Source organism: Mobula hypostoma, chromosome 4 (genome assembly GCF_963921235.1).
Source record: "Mobula hypostoma chromosome 4, sMobHyp1.1, whole genome shotgun sequence".
Lineage (NCBI taxonomy): Eukaryota > Metazoa > Chordata > Chondrichthyes > Myliobatiformes > Myliobatidae > Mobula > Mobula hypostoma.
The window spans coordinates 102,889,291-102,912,233 of record NC_086100.1 but is presented as its reverse complement, the minus strand read 5'-3'; the positions used below and the strand labels follow the sequence as shown (position 1 = coordinate 102,912,233).

General features: G+C 40.1%; 1 protein-coding gene across 1 annotated transcript; it reads right to left on the bottom strand.

Annotated features, from left to right (window-relative positions):
- Positions 1-220: 220 nt before the first annotated feature.
- Positions 221-8,994, bottom strand: grpel1 (GrpE-like 1, mitochondrial). Its single transcript, XM_063046324.1, has 4 exons — positions 8,873-8,994; positions 7,835-7,991; positions 2,330-2,411; positions 221-1,549 (listed from the first exon to the last, which is right to left on the bottom strand). Exons 1-4 carry the CDS (start codon positions 8,950-8,952, stop codon positions 1,200-1,202), a joined length of 669 nt encoding a protein of 222 aa, XP_062902394.1. The 5' UTR covers positions 8,953-8,994; the 3' UTR covers positions 221-1,199.
- Between the last annotated feature and the right edge of the window lie 13,949 nt (positions 8,995-22,943).

The window sequence follows — 22,943 nt, the reverse complement described above, 5'->3', positions numbered from 1 at the left end:
TTACTCCCCACCTCTTTTACCTCCCTTCCTACCCCTTTTGAATCATCTAAACCCCAGAACGAGCAGAAGAACACATTTTAACATCCAACTATTGTCCTTTCCACTGCCTGTCTCTACACATTGTATCTACCTTTACACCAACTGCCCCATCACATCATTCTCATCACCCTGCTAAACTAGTTTTAAGTGGTCCACAAAATCTTCCAAAATATTAACTTACTAGTGCACTTCACCAACTTCAGACGTGATAATGACTCCAGTATCTGCAGTCTTGCTTTTTATTGAATATAACATAGTGTAATTTACAATTGTGCAAGTCTCCATGAGATTAACTGAAAAAAAAATAAAATGGACTTTAAGAATGAAATAAATTTAATAATAATATTAACTGGATAAAGGAAGTTGTCGCATAACTTAATTAAAATTGAGGTTTACTCCCCCTTACTCTCTCCTGGACAAAGAACTCATAATTAAAAATTTGTGATCCTAATTTAATCCAATATTTAGAATATATTCAAACCATTATCTTAATTGGTCAATTTTATGTTAAATATTGCAGTACCTTCAATGAATGTACTAGCTTCTTGCAGATTCCACAATTGAAGAAAAACTATTCACATCTCTTGTAATGCACAGGACATGTACGGAATAATTTTCACAATATCCAACACTAAGGATAAATCGATTTTCCAAAAGAATTTAAATAAATTCAATTTTGTACAGTGTACAATTCACAATTTTAAAGATGTAATACCCTTAAATCCATACAAGTGAACACCTTGTTTTCTTCCCATCTGAAATGAAGATTGTTGTTACAAAAAAACTGGATGTGTAAGTGTAATCAGGAGGGAAGAGTGAGATGAGGCCTGCTGCTAACAGATAATTACATCATTAAAAGTAGCTCTGTGAAGGTACTGAATGCAAGTGGGCCACTCCAACATTTAAACTTGGGAGATGCTTAATAAATATCTGAATATTTTTCGATGATCAATACCGGAACCAGAAAAAGTAGCTAATTTTAAGTCAGCACACCTTTAATAGGGAAATCTTTTACATAACTGCAGACCCTTATTTGTTGCAGAATTCAGTACCATTTTCAATACTTCAGAAACAGTCAGACATAAAAATCCATTAGCCAAAGAATCTGATCTATCATGGTCTTTCTAGAATTACTGTGCATCAGGTAGTCCTAATCACCATTATTCTACTCCTTTGACAACTCCAACTAAAGCTGGTCGTAGAGTGCGTCCATGGAGCTTATACCCTATCTTGGACACCAGTGCCACAGAGCCTGGCTCCTTCCCTTCCACAGGACTATGGAAAAGAGCTTCATGCTCATAGGGATCAAACTTGGCCCCAATGGGATTCAGTCTGACAAGGCCATGCTTTGAAAACACTTTCTGAAGTTGCCCTTCTGTCATGACGAGACCTTCGTAGAGGTGCTTCAGGTGATGGTTCGCTTCAGTGATTTCTTCCTTGGGTACACTCTCTGTTGCTTTTTCAAGAACATCTGCCACCTCCAAAAGGTCCTTACAGAATCCTTGAATACCTAAAAAGATGGTAAAATACAATCAAAACAGTGACAGTGGTATAAAGCATGAGAAAGAGAATTGTAAAATTAATCCTAGATGAACTTCCTCTTGCCATTAAAGGAAACATTGTAAAAGTGGCAGTACCTATTATTCTGCTGTTGCTTTCCCCATTTTAATCACCAGGTAGCCAATGCTTTTAGTTTTTTTTTAAATATCCTGATTCCCTGACATTTTTCATATCATAATCAGCATGGTTGAATCAGTTGCGTGTGCCAATTTGGGGAGAGACTACTTTAATCTGTTTCTAAGCAGCATAACACCAAATCAGAATGTTGGAGTTTCCAGAGTACAATGATTATATGAATCTAATAATGCAATTTACATCGTACTTTTGAAATTTTACCAAAATTGTAACTTTAAGCATTTTATTTCTTAATGTCACAGACAATCAAAAGCATTCAGTCTTTAATAACTTTGAGTTGACAGTGAAAAACCATGCCTCTCCCCAATGGTTCAGCAAATAGGACTGGAACAATATTTACAAGCAATGTTGAAAGATCTACTAACAGCAAGTCAGTACCTCTGCCACCTGTCAGCAAGTTCAGATGTATTATAGTTAAAGGATATCCATCCCCTACAGGAAATACCCATGCCAAGCAATGTCAGGTTGATTAATCCAAACTATAGGCACACACATAACCGAAGTACTTGCCAGACCAGTACAATCATTATTCCACAATTCCCAACAGCAATCTGCAAGTGAAATCAGTGATTTCACATAATCAGTGATCTCTTACCATATAACTTAGCTTCTTCAACAAGCTTTTGACTTCTTTGACGCAAGTTTTCAGTATCTGCCAGTGCTCTTTTATATTTGTCCTAAAAAAGAAAAAGAATCCACACGTTTAACCTCAAATAGACATAAATCTGCAACTTTTTATACCAGTGGTACAGTAGTGTAGTTACGAGCACGTCACTTTACAGTACCAGTGACACAGGTTCAATTCCTGCCATTGCCCGTAAAGAATTTGTACATTCTCCCCGTAACCGACCGCATGGGTTTCCTCCGGGTGTTCCCATTTACTCCCACTGTCCAAAGACGTACTGGTTGGTTGATTGGTTAATTGGTCATTGTAAATGGTCCTGTGATTAGACTAGGGTTAAGTCGGGAGTTGCCAGGCAGCGCAGCTCGAAGGGCCAGAAGGGGGATATTACACACTGTATCTCAATAAATGAATAAATAAGCTTTCTTTCCACAGAATTTTCCATCATATTTCCCAATTAAGTCAACAATTACCCGAATTACAATGACCAATCAGAAACAATGATATGGGTACAATCCAACCTGAACACTTTGAGGTAGAAAAATAAAATGTTCATCTTTTTTTATACAAATTGCATTAAAGAATTGAATGATTTGTAATTAAAAATAGACAGTTTCGTCAATGAACTAAAATATAAAAACAAATGTAAATTTGTTTTTCTTATTTTTTTTTGGAAGCGGTGGGAACCAGACCCACTCATAGCCATCCTTGGAGCAACAAGCTCCCTATCTTCACCCAATATGTATGAAAAAGCGGCTGTGTTGTTTGGAATGGTGATTGCTAAGAAGTTAATCCTGCAAATGTGCAAAACAGACTCTGTGCCTACGCACGATCTGTGGCTGAGAGAACTGGCAAATACTTTACATTTGGAGACTGAGACTATGTAATGAGGACAGAGGGGACCTCTTTGAAAGGATATGGGGCCCTGTATTGGACTTTCTTATGGGGTGAGGACTGAGGTTTTTTGCCTTTATATTTTTCTCTTTCTTGCCAATCAATATTTAATTTGATTTTGCTATGGTTGTGGTTTTTGTGGATGTGCTGTGTTTTTTTTTGTTCGTTTGTTAGTAATAAATAAAAAAATTATTAAAAAAATGTTCATCTTGACCATTGTTTTGAAATTGTGTGCTGGTATAGCACACACACATGCAGTTAGAATTGTACTTGGTTAGTATCAAACTGTCTGATGAAATTCACTTTCTAAAATCCTATCTGGAGAGCATCTAGCACAGTGGTCCCCAACCACTGGGCCGTGGACCGGTACCAGGCCGCAGAGCATGCGCTACCGGGCCGCGAGGAAGCGATATAGATTTGACGATATGAGTCATCTGCACCTTTTCTTATTCCCTGTCACACACTCTGTTGAGCCATTACGCACGCGAGGTCATTACACGGCCATGTCAGCGCGGGAAGGAGATCAACTCCTCGCACTTGCAAATGATGGCCAGCTGGAAAGTATGTTTGACATTACATCTCTGCTGGCATTCTGGATCAAAGTCAGGGCTCAATATCCTGAGATAGCCACGGAAGCACCGAAAGCGTTGCTTCCATTTCCAACATATCTCTGCAATGAATGCAACGAAAACTAAATTGCGGAATAGACTGAACATAAGGAACCCCCATCGAGTATCGCTGTCTCCCATCTCCCCTTGATGGGACCGTCTTGAGCCCAGGGCTCCCACTGATGCAGCGATATTGGTGCGTTGCAATGATTTTATATATTCATACGGGGAAAATATGTGCTGTGTTTTTAATATCCAAACGTTACTTAAAATGTTATGATGCTATTGACTTATATAACCATATAACAATTACAACACGGAAACAGGCCATCTCTGCCCTTCTAGTCCGTGCCGAACGCTACTCTCACCTTGTCCCACCAACCTGCACTCAGCCTATAACCCTCCATTCCTTTCCTATCCATATACCTATCCAATTTAACTTTAAATGATAATATCCAACCTGCTTCTGCCACTTCTACTAGAAGTTCAACACTTACTTCAAGCTTCCCTGTTCTTCCCTGATAATTGACTTATCGCTATATTCATACGAGAAAAATATGCGCTGTGTGTTTAATATTAAATTCGCTAGATAAACCCTTTTAGAAATGAAATTGACTGTATTAGCCACTTATCACCAATATTCCGGTCGTGATTAACCCTCCCCCCCGAACAGAATCGGCAAAATGATTTGTAGAAAAATAATCGGCACGTGCACACATGTGCAAGTCACACATGGGCACTGATGCCCGCGCAAGGCTTCATGGTCATTGTAGTCTTTCTCGGGGTAAACCCAATGTATTTGACTGCTACTCTTGTCCGCTGCCAACCCTACCCACGCCCCCACCCCCCCCCCCGGTTGGCCAGTCCGCAAGAATATTGTCAATATGAAACCGGTCCGCAGAGCAAAAAAGTTGGGGACCCTGATCTAGCTGAATAAGTTACTGGAGTTCAAATAAAAAGAGAGGAAATGGGGAAACAATGAACAAATCATATCACTACTTTGGAATAAACATACATATGCAAAAATAAAGCCAGTTTCTGCACCTGATTCAATAGAGATTTTAGAAAGAAATAACAGTCCTAAAGCAAAACAACCCTACTGCATTTTGAACGAATATAGCACAGCCAGTTCTGGGATGCCTAGGCTTTTGTCCAGTACCTCCCATCAATATGTCCACGCCTTGCAACAAATTCTGAGACTTTGTATACAGTTGAGGGGCTATGTATAAATCTAAGCTAATTGGCAAGGCTTGTCACTCATACACACGAGACAGCCTTGGATATGCTTAAAATGATTGAAGGAAACAAATATGTGCTTTTCGTAATTACTGCTTTCATTTGAATCTCAAGTTACCTTGGGAAAATATTACCCAAGTATGCTTAACCATTACTAAAGTGAAGCTGCCAAGATTATGCTATAGTTAAAACACTTACACAAACTTCAAGGAGACTTGTGGAGATTTCGGGGAGGGAGATGATGTTATCCCAGGAGCCCATCACATTAAGAAATGCGAGTTGTTTTAATAGACATAAAGGTGCATAGGCTAGGCTCGGCTCCCCATAAAATATCCAAACTGCACTGGGAAATGAAGGTGATAAAATATCCAAACTGCACTGGGAAATGAAGCTGATGATAAAATATCCAAACTGCACGGGGAAATGAAGCTGATGATAAAATATCCAAACTGCACTGGGAAATGAAGCCGATGATAAAATATCCAAACTGCACTGGGAAATGAAGCTGATGATAAAATATCCAAACTGCACTGGGAAATGAAGCTGATGATAAAATATCCAACAGATTTTTAAAATCCTTATAGACCAAAAATGAGGTGCCAGAAGACTGAAGAATTGCAAATGTGGTTCCTTTATTCAAGGGTAGCAGGGATATGCCAAATTATTACAGACCAGTAACTCTTGGGTTAGCAGTGGGGAAGATTATTGAAAAACATTGAGCAATCTAGAAAGATAGGAGTTAACAAGTACAGAGATTAATTTAACAGAATTCTTCAAAGATTTGATTAGGTGTAAAGGTAAAGACAATACTGTTGATGTAGAATTCATGAACATTTGACATAGCTCCCCCATGGAAGTCAGGTTTGTGCCCATGGAATCTAATGCAAATTGAATCCAAAACTGGAGACAGAATGGTGATGCCGGAAGTTTTTTTGTGTTTGGAAGTCTGCAACCAACATCCAAGTCATTATTATAAATAACATCGTTCATGTTACATATAAAAAGTCATTATTATACAGAAGTTATGTGTGACAGAGCACAAATACTACTATGGGAATGGGATTCCAATGACTTAGATACTGGTAAGACGATTCAAAACTCTGAAACAAATCCAAAGTTGTAAATAAATTAACAAAGATCAAAGCTTAATGTGTAATTGAAAAGTTGTCCATCTTATTACAATTACTACACGTTGATGCACAGATTGCAATATACGAGTGTGATGAAACAGCTTTTACAGAAATGTGATTCCAGGTTTACACCATACAGTATTGCAAAAAAAAAATGGGGAAAGGGAAAAAGAAGTGGGCTGGAGCTGTTAATCAAGAAAGGCAGCAGAACAGTGCTGAGTCTTGATATAAATACACTGAATAGTGAGAAGAATCCATGAGGGTTGAAATCATGCACGGCAGAGAAAGAATACACATATGGAGTAGTCTCTAAACCTACGACCTTGCAACAGAACATTACAGCACAGTACAGGTCCTTTGGCCACAATGTTGTGCTGACCTTTTAACCTACTGTAAGATCAATCTACCCCTTCTCTCCTACAAAACCCTCCATTTTCCTATCATCCACGTGGTTATCCATACAGCCAAGTTTCCCTAGATCTTGTGCCTCCTTACGGAATAAACTAACCTTGTCGAATGCCTTACTTAAAATTGATATACACCACATCCATCGCTCTACTTTCATCAAATTGTTTGGTCACATCCTCAAAGAATTCAATCAGGTTCACTAGGCTCGACCTGGCCCCTCACAAAGCCATGCTGCCTAAACATGACCAGACGATGCTCCGCCAAATCCTTGTAAATCCTGTCTCTAAAATTCTTCTCCATTAGTTTGCCCACTACTGATGTAAGACTCATTGGTCTATAATCCCCAAGCTTTTCCTTACTCCCTTTCCTGAACAACAGAATGACATTTGCCTCTCTCCAATCATCTGGTACTACTCCAATGGCCAGTGAGGACACAAACACCATTGCCAAAGGCAAAGCCATCTCTTCCCTTTCCTGGAGTACATCCCATCTGGCCCCAGGGACTTACCTATTCTCATATTTTTCAGAAGTTCCAGCACATTCTCTTTTGTAACGTTGACATATTTTAAATATGAGCCTGTTTGTCACTGTCTTCACAAATGTCAAGGTGCCTCTCACTGGCAAAATATTCATCAAGGACCTTCACTACCTCCTCAGACTCCAGGCAGGTTTCCACTGTTATCCCCTCACCCTAATCATTCTCCTGTTCTTTACACCTTAGGGTTTTCCTTAGTCCTACTTGCCAAGCCCCCTTCTAGCTCTAAGTTGCACCCTAAGCTCCTTCATGGCTATTTTAGAACTCCCAAGAGCCCTGTCTGATTAGTTACATAAAGAAAAATGAAGTAACATTGGGAGCAGTCCAAAAGTAAAAAAGTAAAAAAAGTACCAGGCTAATCCTTGGGACAAGAGGTGTTCTACCAAATTAAACTAATTAATTTGGGCTGATACTCCTTGGAGTTTAGAAAAAATGAGTAACCTTATTCGAACACACAACATACTAAGGGGATTCCACAGGGTAGATGTTTTCTCTAGTGAAACAGTCTAGAACAAGAGGACGCAACTACAAGAGAGTGGTTATTTAAAACTGAGGTAGACATTAGTAAAGATTGTTTAAGGAATTGAGGCCCGTTTTGCATGGTAGAAATATAACTTTAAAACGTCAGTGAAAAGTTTGAATGTAACTATTGCCATTTGATGCTTACTGTAAGATCCTTGAGTTGCTCCTCTAGCTTAGCCTTTTCTTCCATCAGCGTTTTCTCTGTTGAGTTTAGTTCCCCTTTGTCTTCATTCTGAGGATTGCTCTGGTCATCTTCATAGCTTTGTCTTGTGTTTTTTTGCTGTGTAGCAGTACAGAATAACCTAGGGAATGTGTTCAACTCATTTCAGTTCATTAAATAAAATACAAATTGAAACAGACATTTCTCACTTTAATCCACAAGTAAAGCTTGAACATTAGTAAAAAGTTGTCTTCATCACTGACATTAAACAGAACTAATGGAGAACCTCACATCATTTTTGTAGAATGCATTCATATAGTCACTAAACTTGTTAAGTTAATGGACAAAGTCAGAGGATACAGTTTGGCAATAAATTACAGATGAGACCTCATTTTGTTGAGTAGCTTTCTCCTGATTTTCAAAGACAGTGACACAGGTCAGTACCGAATCAGTAGCACGCACAGCCCAATTAAAATACTACTTAAGACGTTATTTCTACCAAAATGCGATTATTCACAATAAAAACTAATGCGTTTAGTGAAGTTTAATAGTTTAAAAGTCAATAGAAACAGTGGAAGTAAGTGTTCTCTTACGATGAGCAACCACGATGGCCTTTCAGAAACAACTAACTTTAATTAATTTCTTGAAGATTAGATGAATTATAATCTAGTATAGTAATATGCTGCCAATTGCCAAAATAGTGACGAAGGAGCAACTATACTGATGCAATATTAAGCAACCTCGAAGGCATATCAAGGTAGTAACTATTCAGTTTGAACCGGGACTGAAATCAAAGGCCAGTATCCCAGAAATGAAGCGGAACGGATGAGACACACTGCAGCAAGGTCGGAAGCAGGCGGCTTGGAAGGTGGGATTCGTGGGCAGGCCGACAGGCCAGCAGCGGTCCCAGAAGTATCCGCCAGGTTCCTGCCCAGGACACGGTGTGTACCTGCGGCCGAGAAAAGGCGCCGTGGCCCGGACAGCCCCGTACCCTCGCCCACCTGCCCTGCCACCCTGACCCACCTTCCGCCGGGTCGACCCAACAGGAAGCGACCGCCACTCCGCAGCACTCGCGTGCCCCAGCACCAGGTCGCCATGGCCATCGGTCCGCACGCTCTCCGACGTAATCACGCACGTAACTCGCCCCAGCTAATCAGGAACGTCCTTCCTGCGACGCTAAACGATCGACGTGCAAAGTTCATTTCGAATTCGAGCAGGCGGAGATAATCGAGAGTAGATCATGTGGTTGATAAACCAGGCTTTAACCGGAACGCCGAGCAATCGCTTCGGCAAATAACTTTTCCCGTTTACAGCGTGCGTCGTCTACTAACCAGCGAGTACCGATCACAAGGCAGAAACGAGTCCGCCGATTCCACAATGAATGCATTACATCCAGTTCCATTGCGTGTACTTTGTGCTTGGAAGCTTTACGTAAGATAATGCTGACAAAACAAAGATCAACATTATCTCAAAAATGATCAACAATAAACATTTCGATATGCATATTTTAAAAGTTAAAATACATTAAAGTCGATCTGATTAACCGTGGCAAACGGGCAAAAATCGAGACATTTGAGACAAATACAGTACAATATCAGAACTCATTTGGTACATTTCAGCATCCTGTGAACATTAAAATGAGACGAATATTTAGAAGGTCAATATCAAGTTCATTATTTGTCAATAACATAAATACACAGGATATTCAGTGTAATCAACGTTAGAGCTCTTGTAGTACAGTGCAATACAGGTCGAGGACAAATAGAAGTTGCTGGAATCTACAACAATAAAATAAAATGCTGGAAGATCTCAGCAGGTCAAGCAGCCTCTGTGCGAAGAGAGGGATTGCCCACATTTCAGGGAAAAACATCAACAGAGGTTGGTTAATCTGCCGTGTCCCTCCAGCAGATTGGTGCATGTTAACAAATTTAAACCAACAAACTTAAACTAACATATTATTCACAACCTATACGTGTGCAAAATACATATAATGACACTACTGTAAGATTGAAAGAAAGAAAAAGGTACGGTAAGGTTAGGGTTTTTCAGTTTGGTTCAAGAACTTGATGACAGTGGGGATGAAACTGTTGTTGCCTCTTGTACCTCCTACCTCAAGGCAGCATCAAGAAGAGGACATGGCCCAATGGTGAGGAGCCCTGATGATGAATGTTACCTTCCTGAGGCAACACTCCTTGATGGTGGGGAGAGCAGTAATCACGATTAAACTCATTGAGTACATTAATCTGTGGTCTTTTGCATTTCTGTGCATTGGAGATTCCATACCAGACCATGATGCTACCTGTTAGAATATTTCCTGCTGTACACCTGTAGACATTTGTCAGAATCTCCTTAAACTTCTAAGAAAGGGCAGATGCTAGTGTACTTTCTTTGTGCTCACATTTATGTGCTGAGCCCAGGATAGGTCTTTCAAGATGTTAACACCCAGAAACTTGAAGCTTTCCTCACCTTCCACTGCAAACCATTCATTAGGCTTGGTACATGTTAGTCTGACTTCCCCTTGCTAAAATCCACAATCAGTTCCTTAGTCTTGCTGATGTTGAGCACAAGGGTTGTTGTCACGTCACCACTCAACCACGTGACCCATCTCACCCCTGTACACCACCTTGTCACCATCACGATTCTGCCAACACGGTGGTGCCACCGGCAAGTGTAGATGCCATTTGAGTTATGCTATGATTTAGTGTTTGTAAATCAGATTACCAGCAATGGTAGTTACACTCTACACAATTCTTCTTTCATCTTACTTTGTCCTTAAGATCAGCTGCCCACATATTTGATTAGAATTTACAGACTCTGACGTTTTAAACTCCCACTTGATTGTTTTACAAAGACCAACAATGCCAATTAGTGTTGAAATGTTGAACAGGTGTTTGTTCTCTGAGCTGCATGATCAATTCTATTGCAGTGAATCAAATGTGAACTGCTGGATATTGTAGAGGGTGTAACCTGAATGAGACACAGTTTCCAATTATTGCCTAGCAATGATAATTCAGTGATATAGAGAGCAGTCATGACATGCTGGTAGTTTAAAAGGATGGACTGCCTTAAATCAGTTTGGCTACCTCGTTCAAGGCAGCAGCTTCTATGCAATTGTTGCACATATTCATCCCATTCCTGGGCTGTGGGGAAATGGCAGATCAAACTGTAATAAGGTTTAGAATTTACTGCTGCACATGGAACAAGCAAAGCTTCTTTGAGCAGGTTATGCACGCGCCAGTTCTGTACATCAACAGTGTAAGTGATCCTTTCTATCACTGTGTACAGGTACCCCTGTGTTAACGCAGGGCACTGATCTGCTATACTGCCAGGGTCCAAACACATTCTATTGTATTCTTAAAAAAGATATCATTGGGGTTGTGCCAGTATCAAGCGCAGTAGCCAGCAACAGCACTGAACTTGTTACCATAGAGAAACCTCTGGCTGGGGAGGGCTGTGCAGCTAAGGAGAGAGGTGGGGGGTGGGGGAGACCGTACCCTCTTCACTCTCAGTGGGTGTTGGAAGAAACTGTGGGACCACATGCAGCAGGTGTCCCCAGACACTTTGCCAGCCAGAGAGCAGCCCCAAGCTCCACGTCCCATCCTTTCTACACAGGCAGTCTCTGCACATTGCCTCAGTGGCTCAGTTCACACTGATCCCTCAACGATGACATCACTTCAGTGTTGCAGTCGTGTTAGTTGGTCTAATCCCTCAACCAGTTCCCTGCACAGCAATGTGAAGCAATGGGGAGGGACAGGGCTTTGCACGAAGTTCCTGTTAGAAATGGAAGTCTCTTCATAACGCTGCAATGACTCTATTTGGCACTGATTCCACTCACAGTCTTTCACCTGAAACATCCTGAGCACCTCGTGAAAAACCAGACTACCTGCTTAAGCTGAACAAACAGATCGTTCAATTGTGACCAAGGTATGCCTGAGCAATTTTGGATCTTTACAGAACCAGCGCATGTGGCTATACAAATGTGGTTCTAAGGCACAAATTTTCAGTACTTGAGCTAAGATATCATTAGTACCCAGTACCCAGGACATCTTTAGTACAAAGTACCCAGGACATCGTTAGGGACTGGTATCTCAGAAAGACAGCGTCCATTATTAAGGACCTCCAGCATCCAGGGCATGCCCTTTTCTCACTGTTACCACCAGGTAGGAGTTACAGAAGCCTGAAGGCACACATTCAGTGATTCAGGAACAGCTTCTTCCCCTCTGCCATCCGATTCCTGAATGGACATTGAACCCTTGGACACGACCTCACATTTTTTAATATACAGTATTTCTGTTTTTGCACATTTTAATAATCTATTCAATATACGTAATTGATTTACTTGTTAAGTTATTATTATGTTTTATTTTATTTGTTTTCTCTCTCTGCTGGATTATGTATTGCATTGAACTGCTGCTGCTAAGTTAACAAATGTCACATCACATGCCGGTGATAACAAACCTGATTCTGATACCTTTCCCTTTGCTGTAGCCTGCGTGTTTCTCAATATCCCACAGCTGAAGCAAATTGGCTGAAGGCTGGCTTCTCAGCTTGTGGCCCTTCAAGGAGCAGAGTTGGGTAAAATGTGCAGCACTGCCTGGCATGGGAACTGTACTTCCCTCCGTCGCAGGGCTCTGCAGAGAGTGGTGCGGACAGCCCAGCGCGTCTGTAGTTGTGAACTTCCCACGATTCACGACACTTACAAACACAGGTGTGTAAAAAGGACCCGAAGGATCATTGGGGACCCGAGTCACTCCAACCACAAACTGTTCCAGCTGCTATCAACCGGGAAATGGTACCGCAGCATAAAAGCCAGGACCAACAGGCTCCGGGACAGCTTCTTCCACCAGGCCATCAGACTGACTAATTAATGCTGATACAATTGTATTTCTAAGTTATATTGACTATCCTGTTGTACATACTGTTATGTAACCGGCAACAATGCATATTAATTGAGACAGGTTTTATGAAAACAACCAAACATTTATTAAACACATATAAGCGATAAGGGAAAAAAAAAACACAAAGGAAAACTTTAACCGGAGGTTAAACAGGTACACAGCCATTCATCAACTCCACTTGGCTCTGGTTCTTAAAGCATTAAATGCGAAAACAGTTCTTAAAGTGATACAGTTAGATATAGTTCTTAAAGCGATAACCTCAAAAGTCCAACAGTTTTACATATTCAATTGGGAGAGACTTCTCTGGAGAAGGATTTCTTCACCGACGCACCTTTACTGCCGGTTCTGTCCACAGGATCCCCGATGCAGAAAATAAACAGTTTAAATCAACTGACCTTAAATTCCTTTTAGAGAGAGAGAGCCTTTGTGCATGAACTCATAGCGCTATTGCAAGAGTTATCTCAATGTAGGTTCTCTCCAACGAAGACTCAATAAGGTCGATCCTTTATTAAACTGCCAATCGATGCCGACTTCCCTCAATCCTTCACTTCGATGAATTCTTCACTCTCCCTTCAAAACTGTCGGAATTGAGTAAATTGGCACTTCCAGCCACAAATTTCCAGTTCAAATACAATATCTTGTAAGAGAACGCACCTTCCGTTTTAAAAATGAAACTGCGTCACAAAACCAAACATGCAACAGAAATGGAGATACAACACGTTCTATCTGGAAATCTACAAACTCAGAAAACCCACTGCGTCACCTGAGTTGACCCTTATATAGTCACAGGGCACATGTCATCATGTGACCTCATATCGGTGGGAAAATCACATCAGGTGACCTCCAAAAGACTATTACATCATTCTCACAAAAAAAAACAGATCTCCTTGAGCATGTAACACCTCCCTCCAAAAAAAAATTTTTGGTCTCTTGAAGAACAAAAATCGAACAATTTATACAAAAACATACAAAGGTATAAAATTTACAAAATACACAATATAAACAATCTTATCTTTCAGCCCTTTACAAACTAATGTACAGTAGGAGTGTTACAAATGATAAAATATCACTCCAAAAAAAAATTTTCATTGTACATTTAACATCTAGACAAACAGTCAGCGATCACATTATCTTTACCCTTGATATGAGTGATCAAAATATTATACTCCTGTGACATTAAGCTCCAATTTAATAATCTTCTATTTTTGTTTTTCATCTTACTTAAAAACACTAATGGATTGTGATCGGTATAAACTGTGAGCGGTTTATGCGTAGAACCAACATACACTTCAAAATGTTGCAAAGCTAAAACAAGAGATAACAATTCTTTTTCTATTGTTGAATACTTTCTTTGATGGGCATTAAATCTCTTAGAAAAATAAGCTACTGGATGATCAACTTCAGCACCATCATCTTTTTGAAGCAACACTGCTCCTGCAGCTTCATCACTAGCATCGACAGCTAATGAAAATGGTTTTTCAAAGTCAGGAGATTTAAGTACAGGTTGACTACATATTATAGCTTTCAACTTATCAAATGCCTCCTGACAAGATTCTGTCCAAACAAACTTCTCATTTTTCTTCAAGAGATTAGTTAATGGAAGAGCAATGTTTGCAAAATCCTTACAAAATTTTCTGTAATATCCCACCATACCCAAGCATCTTCTGAAGGTTTTTCTACCAGTGGGAGTGGGTACTTCCAAAATTGCCTGAACTTTTGCTTGAACAGGTGCTAATTTCCCCTGACCCACAACATAACCAAGGTAAGTAACTGTGGCATGACCAAATTCACTTTTGGATAAGTTAATAGTTAAGTTAGCTTTTGAAAGTCTCTCAAATAATTTCTCCACCGCCGCAATATGTGCTTTCCACATATTATTCCCTGTAACCAGATCATCAATATAGGCATCTGTATCTTTTAATCCCTGAATCACGCTATTAATCATCCTCTGAAAAGTGCATTCTTCATCCCAAATGGAAGAACATTATATTCATATAACCCAGATGGGGTTACAAATGCAGAAATCTCTCTACCTCTATCCGTCAATGGAACACACCAATAACCTTTTAACAAATCAATTTTTGTAAGGAATTTGGCTTGTCCAACTTTATCCACACAATCATCAACTCTAGGGATTGGATATGCATCAGCCTTTGTCACAGCATTCACTTTTCTGTAATCCGTACAAAACCTAATACTATTGTCTGGTTTAGGGACCATAACACAAGGCGAACTCCAATTCGAATTAAAATGTCTAATAATATCATTCTCTAACATGTACTTAATTTCCTGTTCAGCAAGTTCACATTTTTCCCTGTTCATCTGATATGGATGCTGTTTTATGGGTTTTGCATCTCCCACATCTACATCATGTGAAGCTACGGTGGTTCTTCTAGGGACGTCTGGAAATAAATCGCTGTACTTAAAAATTAACTGTTTCATCTGCTCTCTCTGTTCCGGCTGTAAATGAGCTAATTTTTCATCAATGTTTTCCAGAATTTTTGAATTTGGCAATCTGGCTGAAATAATGTTGGGTTTAAAATGAGTTTCAGATGAATCCTCTAGTAAGTTTTCATCAAGATCAGACTCATTGTTAATCACAACAGTCATATTAGCAACTTCTCTTTCATAATACGGCTCACCAAATACAGGAATTGGTTGCAGTGGAGCCACTGGAGTAACCTGATTAGGTTTACCAACAATTTGACATGTATGACACATTCTACAAAATGTTGCCACATCTTGTCTTAAACTAGGCCAATAAAAATGTTTAGAAACTTTGTTCATAGTTTTCTTTACCCCTAAATGACCACCCAAAGGAATACTATGAGCCATAGTCAAAATCTCATTCCGGTAAATTTTAGGAACAACAACCTGATGATTAACTTCCCATTCCTCACTAGCAGGAATTGTAGGCGATCTCCACTTTCTCATTAATACCCCCTTTTCAAAATAATATCCAGCTGATACTTTTCCAATTTCACTATCTGGAAGAGCTTGTTCTTTTAATTTAACTATCTCAGGATCCCTACCCTGCTCTGCTATCATCTCCTTCTGAGATAAAGACAAATCTTCCTGATCAGGCTTACCACCAAAATCCTGATCAAATAAGGTAGGTAAGAGAGTTTCTGATACATCTTCAAAATTCAAATCTTGATTTGAACTGTCATGGGTAACAACCACATCCTTTACATCAGTCTTTTTAGCCATAGCTCTTGTTACAACACAGGAAGAATCTGTGTTAGAATCCCTCTGTGGTTCCTCAGAATTTGAATTTATTGTCAAATGCACTTCCGGAAAAACTTGTCCACCTGCTAAATCATTCCCTAACAAAAGAGAAACATCATTCACAGGTAAACTGGATTGTAATCCTACTTTAGCAACCCCTGTCACTAATTCTGACCTTAAATTTACTCTATGTAAATGTACTGGCATAAGGGCACTCCCTACTCCTGTTATATAATTTACCTCATCAGTGTCAGACTCATCACTAAACCTTAACACACTGTCTAATATTAGTGATTGAGAAGCTCCAGTATCTCTAAATATTCTTATTGGTACTGCATTGGATCCTTCTTTCAAGGATACAAATCCTTCTGTTATAAAAGCCTCCTATCCCTTCTTAACTTGGTCAGGCTCTGACACATCTTCATTAATATTTTCTAAACCCTGTAGTTTTACAGGTTTTCCAATATGCTGCACACAAGCATCTGGGGCCACTTCTTTCTCTTTCCGTTTCAATCGGAAGCAATTAGCCACTACATGTCCAGGTTTCTTACAATAATTACAAATAATACCAAAATGTCTTTCCTTCACATGTCTCCCTTCATCCTTACTTTTCTCACTAACTTCAGAATTAATGTCTGATTTACCTTGACTCTCTGTGCTAGTTTTCTTTTTAAAATTTTACCTGGAGAAAATTTATTCTTGTGAATTAAAACACACTCATCAGCCAACTTAGCAATCTCCTGCAATGTAGCAGTGTCCCGTTCATTTAAGTATGTTCTCACTTCAACAGGAATGTTTCTTTTAAATTCCTCCTGCAAAAGCAGCTCTTTTAATTTATTATACCCCCCTTTCACATTTTTAGAGGAAACCCATCTCTCAAAACACACAGATTTCTCATAGGCAAATTCCACATAAGTTTTTTCCACCGATTTCTTTAAACTTCTAAACCTTTCTCTATACGCTTCCGGAACCATCTCGTATGCCTTTAATATATTCTCTTTAACAATATCATAATCCAGTGCTTGCTCAGCATTTAAAGCTGTATAAACTTGTTGTGTCTTGCCTTTAATTACACTTTGTAACATCACTGGCCATTGGTCCTTCAGCCACTTTAAACTCAGAGCAACTGTTTCGAAATGTTGGAAATATGTGTCCACATCAGCTTCATTAAATGGAGGAGCCAAAAACAACCTCACGACTAGCAATAAATTGTTTTGTAGAACCAGAAGACTGATTCCCAGACCTTATTTTCTCCATCTCTAGCTCAAATTTCCTCTGGTTTTCAGCTCCTCTTGCTCTCATTTCCACTTTAAATCTTTCAAACTTTAACTGTTCAAGATGCAACTGCATTTCCAGATTACTCATTGGAAACTTCTCTAACACCTCCTCCTCAAAATAATCCAAATTAATATAATGTTCAGCAATTTTCCTTTGTATGAAAGCCTTGGTAGAATTTCTTGTAATTCCTTTAATATCCAACTTCTTAGCAACCTCCAATACACAGGTTTTCTCGCGTTCTCTAAAAATCCCAAGTCAGGCGTCTTCAAAAAATCATCAATATCCATTGTTGCTGAATACAACACACACACACCAATCAAACCAAAAAAAAAATCGTATATTCCCTTTTACCAAATCAAAATGGCAATTACCAGCACTTAAACTCAAAATCGGAACGTATCCCACGAGCCCCCACAAAATTATGTTACGTTACCGGCAACAATAAATATTAATCGAGACAGGTTTTATGAAAACAACCAAACATTTATTAAACACATATAAGCGATATGGGAAAAAAAAACACAAAGGAAAACTTTAACCGGAGGTTAAACAGGTACACAGCCGTTCATCAACTCCACTTGGCTCTGGTTCTTAAAGCGTTAAATGCGAAAACAGTTCTTAAAGTGATACAGTCAGATATAGTTCTTAAAGCAATAACTTCAAAAGTCCAACAGTTTTACATATTCAATTGGGAGAGACTTCTCTGGAGAAGGATTTCTTCACAGACGCATCTTTACTGCTGGTTCTGTCCACAGGATTCCCGATGTCGAAAATAAACAGTTTAAATCAACTGACCTTAAATTCCTTTTGGAGAGAGAGAGAGAGAGCCTTTGTGCATGAACTCATTGCGCTATTGCAAGAGTTATCTCAATGCAGGTTCTCTTCAACGAAGACTCAATAAGGTCGATCCTTTATTAAACTGCCAACCGATGCCGACTTCCCTCAATCCTTCACTTAGATGAATTCTTCACTCTCCCTTCAAAACTGTCGGAATTGAGTAAATTGGCACTTCCAGCCACAAATTTCCAGTTCAAATACTATATCTTGTAAGAGAACGCACCTTCCGTTTTAAAAATGAAACTGCGTCACAAAAACAAACACGCAACAGAAACGGAGGTACAACACATTCTAACTGGAAATCTACAAACTCAAAAAACCCACTGCGTCACCTGAGTTGACCCTTATATAGTCACGGGGCACATGTCATCATGTGACCTCACAGCGGCAGAAAATCACATCAGGTGACCTCCAAAAGACCATTACAGCATTCTCACAAAAAAACCAGATCTCCTTGAGCATATAACAATACCATTTATTACAAATTACTGTAAATTGCACATTGCACATTTAGATGGAGACGTAACGTAAAGATTTTACTTCCCAAGTATGTGAAGGATGTAAGTAATAAAATCAATTCAATTCAATTTAAATGCTTTGTCCTTGTCTTGCACAGTCACATGTTGGGTTCCAGTGTTGTGAGGACAGGGATGTCTGTGGAACTTCCTTGTTATCTGGTTAATTGTCAACCTTTATTCGTGGTTGAATGTGACCAGACTGCTGAATTTTGATCTGACCTATTGTTTCCGGGATTTAGCACACATAGCATCGTATTTGTGTAACACACACTAAATGCTGGAGGAACTCAGCAGGTCAGGCAGCATCTATGGAAATGAATAAACAGCTGACATTTCCGGCCAAGACCCTTCTCTAGCAGTGGAAAGTGCCAGAATAAAAAGGTGGGGGGAGGGGAGAGGACTAGCTAGAAAGTGGTAGATGGAGCCATGTTGATGGGAAAGGTGAAGGGCAGGAGAAGGAGGGAGCTGACAGGAGAGGAGCGAGGACCATGGGAGGAATCGGAATCAAGTTTAATGTCACTGGCATACCTCTTGAAATTTGTTAACTTTATGGCAGCAGTACAATAAAATACACCATAAATAAATGGAGAAGAAACAGTTACATTAAGTATATAACAGTTAAGTTAAATAAGCAGTGCAAAATAACAGAAATAAAGAAGTGTTGAGGTAGTGTTCATGGATTCAATGTCCATTCGGGAATCAGATGGCAGAGGGGAAGAAGCTGTTCCTGAATCGCCGAGTGTGCGAGGTGGGGCTTCTAGTTTACATCTTATTTTTACATATCCTTTTCACTGTTAAACTTTATTCTGTAATTCCTGAAGATCTTCTAATTCAGTGTCACCGTTCAACACTATCCCAAAGTCCATTGATTCCCTTAAAATGTTCAGAAACATCTCAGTCTCTGTTTTGAATGAATACAATGAGTGATCAATGTATTAACCTCTTGACAAACCACTGTTTCCAGGACATCAGTCAGAAAGGAATCTGAGGTACAAGACTTGGATAGATATACATGAGTTTCTACCTTACTAGGGACAGTTGTTGGAGGAACTGATTCAAGCAGCACAAACAAAGTGGGCAAATCAGCAGGTCAGGCAGCATCTATGGAGGAAAATAAATTGTCCACGTTTCAGGCCAAGACTCTTCATCAGGACTCAAGGGACACAGGGATAGTGATCACACAACTTCCATGGTCAACCCACCAAAACAGCTCTGCTGACGCCAGTAGATCAATGCAATGGGGGTACATCTATACTGTGTGAAACTGCAGTTGGCTTTCACCAACTACCTTCCTCCCCAAGCTACCTACCTCTTAGGTCAAGAACATGAAAGCCATGCTAACCAAGAAAGAAATGATGGTTTTCATAAAACTCAACCGTTTCCGCCTCATAAATTACAAGGCTAGATTGAAGGGCCTGTTACCATGAGACATCTCTAAATAAATAAATTAACCCTACCCTTAAAATTAAAAAAATAATTCAAGTCCAAAGTGAATTTTATTATTAAACTACACATACTTCACCATATACAACCCTGAGATTCATTTTCCTGCAGGCATACTTAGTAAATTTATAGTAACTACAACAGGCTCAATTAAAGATCAATGTGCAGAAGACAACAATCTGTGCAAATGCAAATATAAACCAAAGCAATAAATAATAAGAACATGAAATAAAGAGCTCTTAAAATGAGATCATTGGTTGCGGGAACATTTCAGTGATGGTGAAAGTGAGTGTAGTTATCCCCTTTGATTCAGCAGCCTGATGGTTGAGGGGTAGTAACTGTTCTTGAACCTGGTGGTGCAAGTCCTGAGGCTCTTGTACCTTCTCCCTGATGGCAGCAGTGAGAAGAGAGCACATTACCAGCCAATAGACTCTTCACTACACATCTACAGAAGTTTGTCAAAGTTCTAGATGTCACGCGAACCTCTGCAAGCTTCAAAGGAAGTGGAGGTGCTGCTGTGCTTTCTTCTCCGATGAGGATGTCTCATGGACCTCTGTTTTCCCTCTCCTGGTCTATAATCAATTCCTTGGTCTTGCTGAGATTGAGTTGTTATGACACCACTCAGCCAGATATCAGCCTATATGCTGATTCATCACCACCATCCCTTCTTACCAACTTTGCTATAACCACCAAAACCCTTGAATACTAAGCACCAAGTCTCTGTAATAGCAACAACAGCATAGTTTCATGTACTGATCCATGCGCTAGGTTCATCACTTTATCCAAAATACTCCTAGCATTAAAGTACACTCACATCAAACTATCCATCCCATCATACCTATTACTTTGCTCCTGCCTGTTTTTATTGGCCCTGACATCTCCCTCCTACTTTCTGAGGTGGTGCGCTGGTTCCTACTCCCCTACCAAACTAGGTTAAACCTTCTCGAGTAGCACTTACGAGCCTCCTGGCCAGGATGTTGGCTCCCCTGCAATTTAGGTGCATCCTGTCCCTCTGGTACAAGACTATCCTATCCTAGAAGACGTTCCAATGAATCAAGAACCTAAAACCCAGCCCCTGCGCACGTTCCTCAGCCACTGACTCTATTCCTATCATCCTATCTCATCCTATTCCTGCCCTGTCTAGCACACGGCACAGGGAGTAATCCTGAGATTACTATCTTGGAGGGTCTGCTCTTCAACCATTTTCCGAATTCCCGACACTCACAGCACTTCTATAAAGTTGCAACATAACCTTCTGACTTTTGAACTCAATGCCTCGACTAATAAAAACAAGCATTCCATAAGCCTCTGCTACAATCTTGAGTAGCAGTGGAAAAGGGGGACCTCTCCCCGCTTTCTCCCTGTGTCATTGGTGTCAATGTGCCCCACGATCTCTGATCACCTATCCTCCCTCTTGAGAATATTCTGCAACCACTCGGAGACATCCTGGACCCTAGCACCTAGGAGGCTATACAACATCCTGGCGCCTCCATCGTGGTCACAGAATCTCCTGTCCGTGCCCCTAACAATTGGGTCTCCTGTCACTATGGTGACAGGGCCTGACTTAACTCTTTCCGGCTGAGTCTCAGAGCTGGCCACCGTGTCACTGGCCTGGCTGCTGCTGCTGGGCCGTGATTGGTCATACACCCTCAACAGTATCCAAAACGTTTATACTTGTGGCTGAGAGGATTGGCCACTGACTGCTTACTCCTCTCACCTCTGATGGCTACCCATCTACCAACTGAAGCCTGCACTCTGGGTGTGACCATCTCGGTCAAAGTTCCATCCACGAGGTCTTCAGCCTCCGAGATGGTCCCGAGTACCTCCAGCTCCCGTTCCAGTCTCTAGAGCTGGTCATTCAGGAGCTGAAATTGGCTGCACTTCTTGCACATACTGTATAGTCATCAGGGAGATTGTTAGCTGCCTTGAGACCCCACATCTTACAGGAAATATTTCAGTTCAGGAAATATTTGGCTGGAAACAGAGTGGGAAAGGCAGCACTAATCGAGGAAATAAAAAACAAGGTAATAGCAATTGAGGGGAGCAAATGTATTTCATTACAATCAGGAACAACAGAAATTGTAGAAAGATATAATAACCATAAGGGGGTTGTTACAATGGTTCTAATACAATCTTGAGTAGCACTGGAAAAGAAAATAGGGGAACCAAGCAGTCTTAAAATGTGTCGAAAGAACATATTTCAGGGTAAGTGCATTTTCAATACAGTGTGAAAGAATGCAACGCTCTATCTAATTCTAAATAAAAGGTTGCAAGTAAATTATGTCTGATTGGCCAGGGATTTGGGAATAACAATCATTATTGTTGTTTAGAATGGTTATGGAAATGAATTAGGAATAGTCAAGCATGAAGATTTCTAGCTGGAAAGTAGCCAGTTTGATTGTGTTGAAAAGGAATTCGTTGTGCGTTGAATAGATTCAACAAATTTTTGGTAGAAAAACAAGCACGGTATGAGTTTTTAAAAATCCTGACTATTGTCATGACTTGGAATGTATTACCTGGAAAGGATGGCGAAGCAAGTTTGGTAAACACGTTCAAAGGGAATTGAATAAATAATTGAAAAGAACAAACTTCTGGGAGTAAAGGGAAAGAAGAGGGATGAAGGACTAATTGTATAGGTCATTGTAAGAGTGTGACAAATGGCATCCTTTTGTGCATGAGTGGAGAGGGGCTTCACTGGCCTCCTGAATACCTGCGTGCCCTGTGAGCTGGCATAGACAGTAACGAACACTGCATTCTTATCAGCCATCTGCACGGCTGTCCATGCTCACAACTCAAGCCTGGAACTTTAAACTTCAGGTAGCTGTATTCTGGGTTCCTTTCAGATTGCAACAGATGATACAGCAACATTTTTCTTATTGTAGGACAACAACC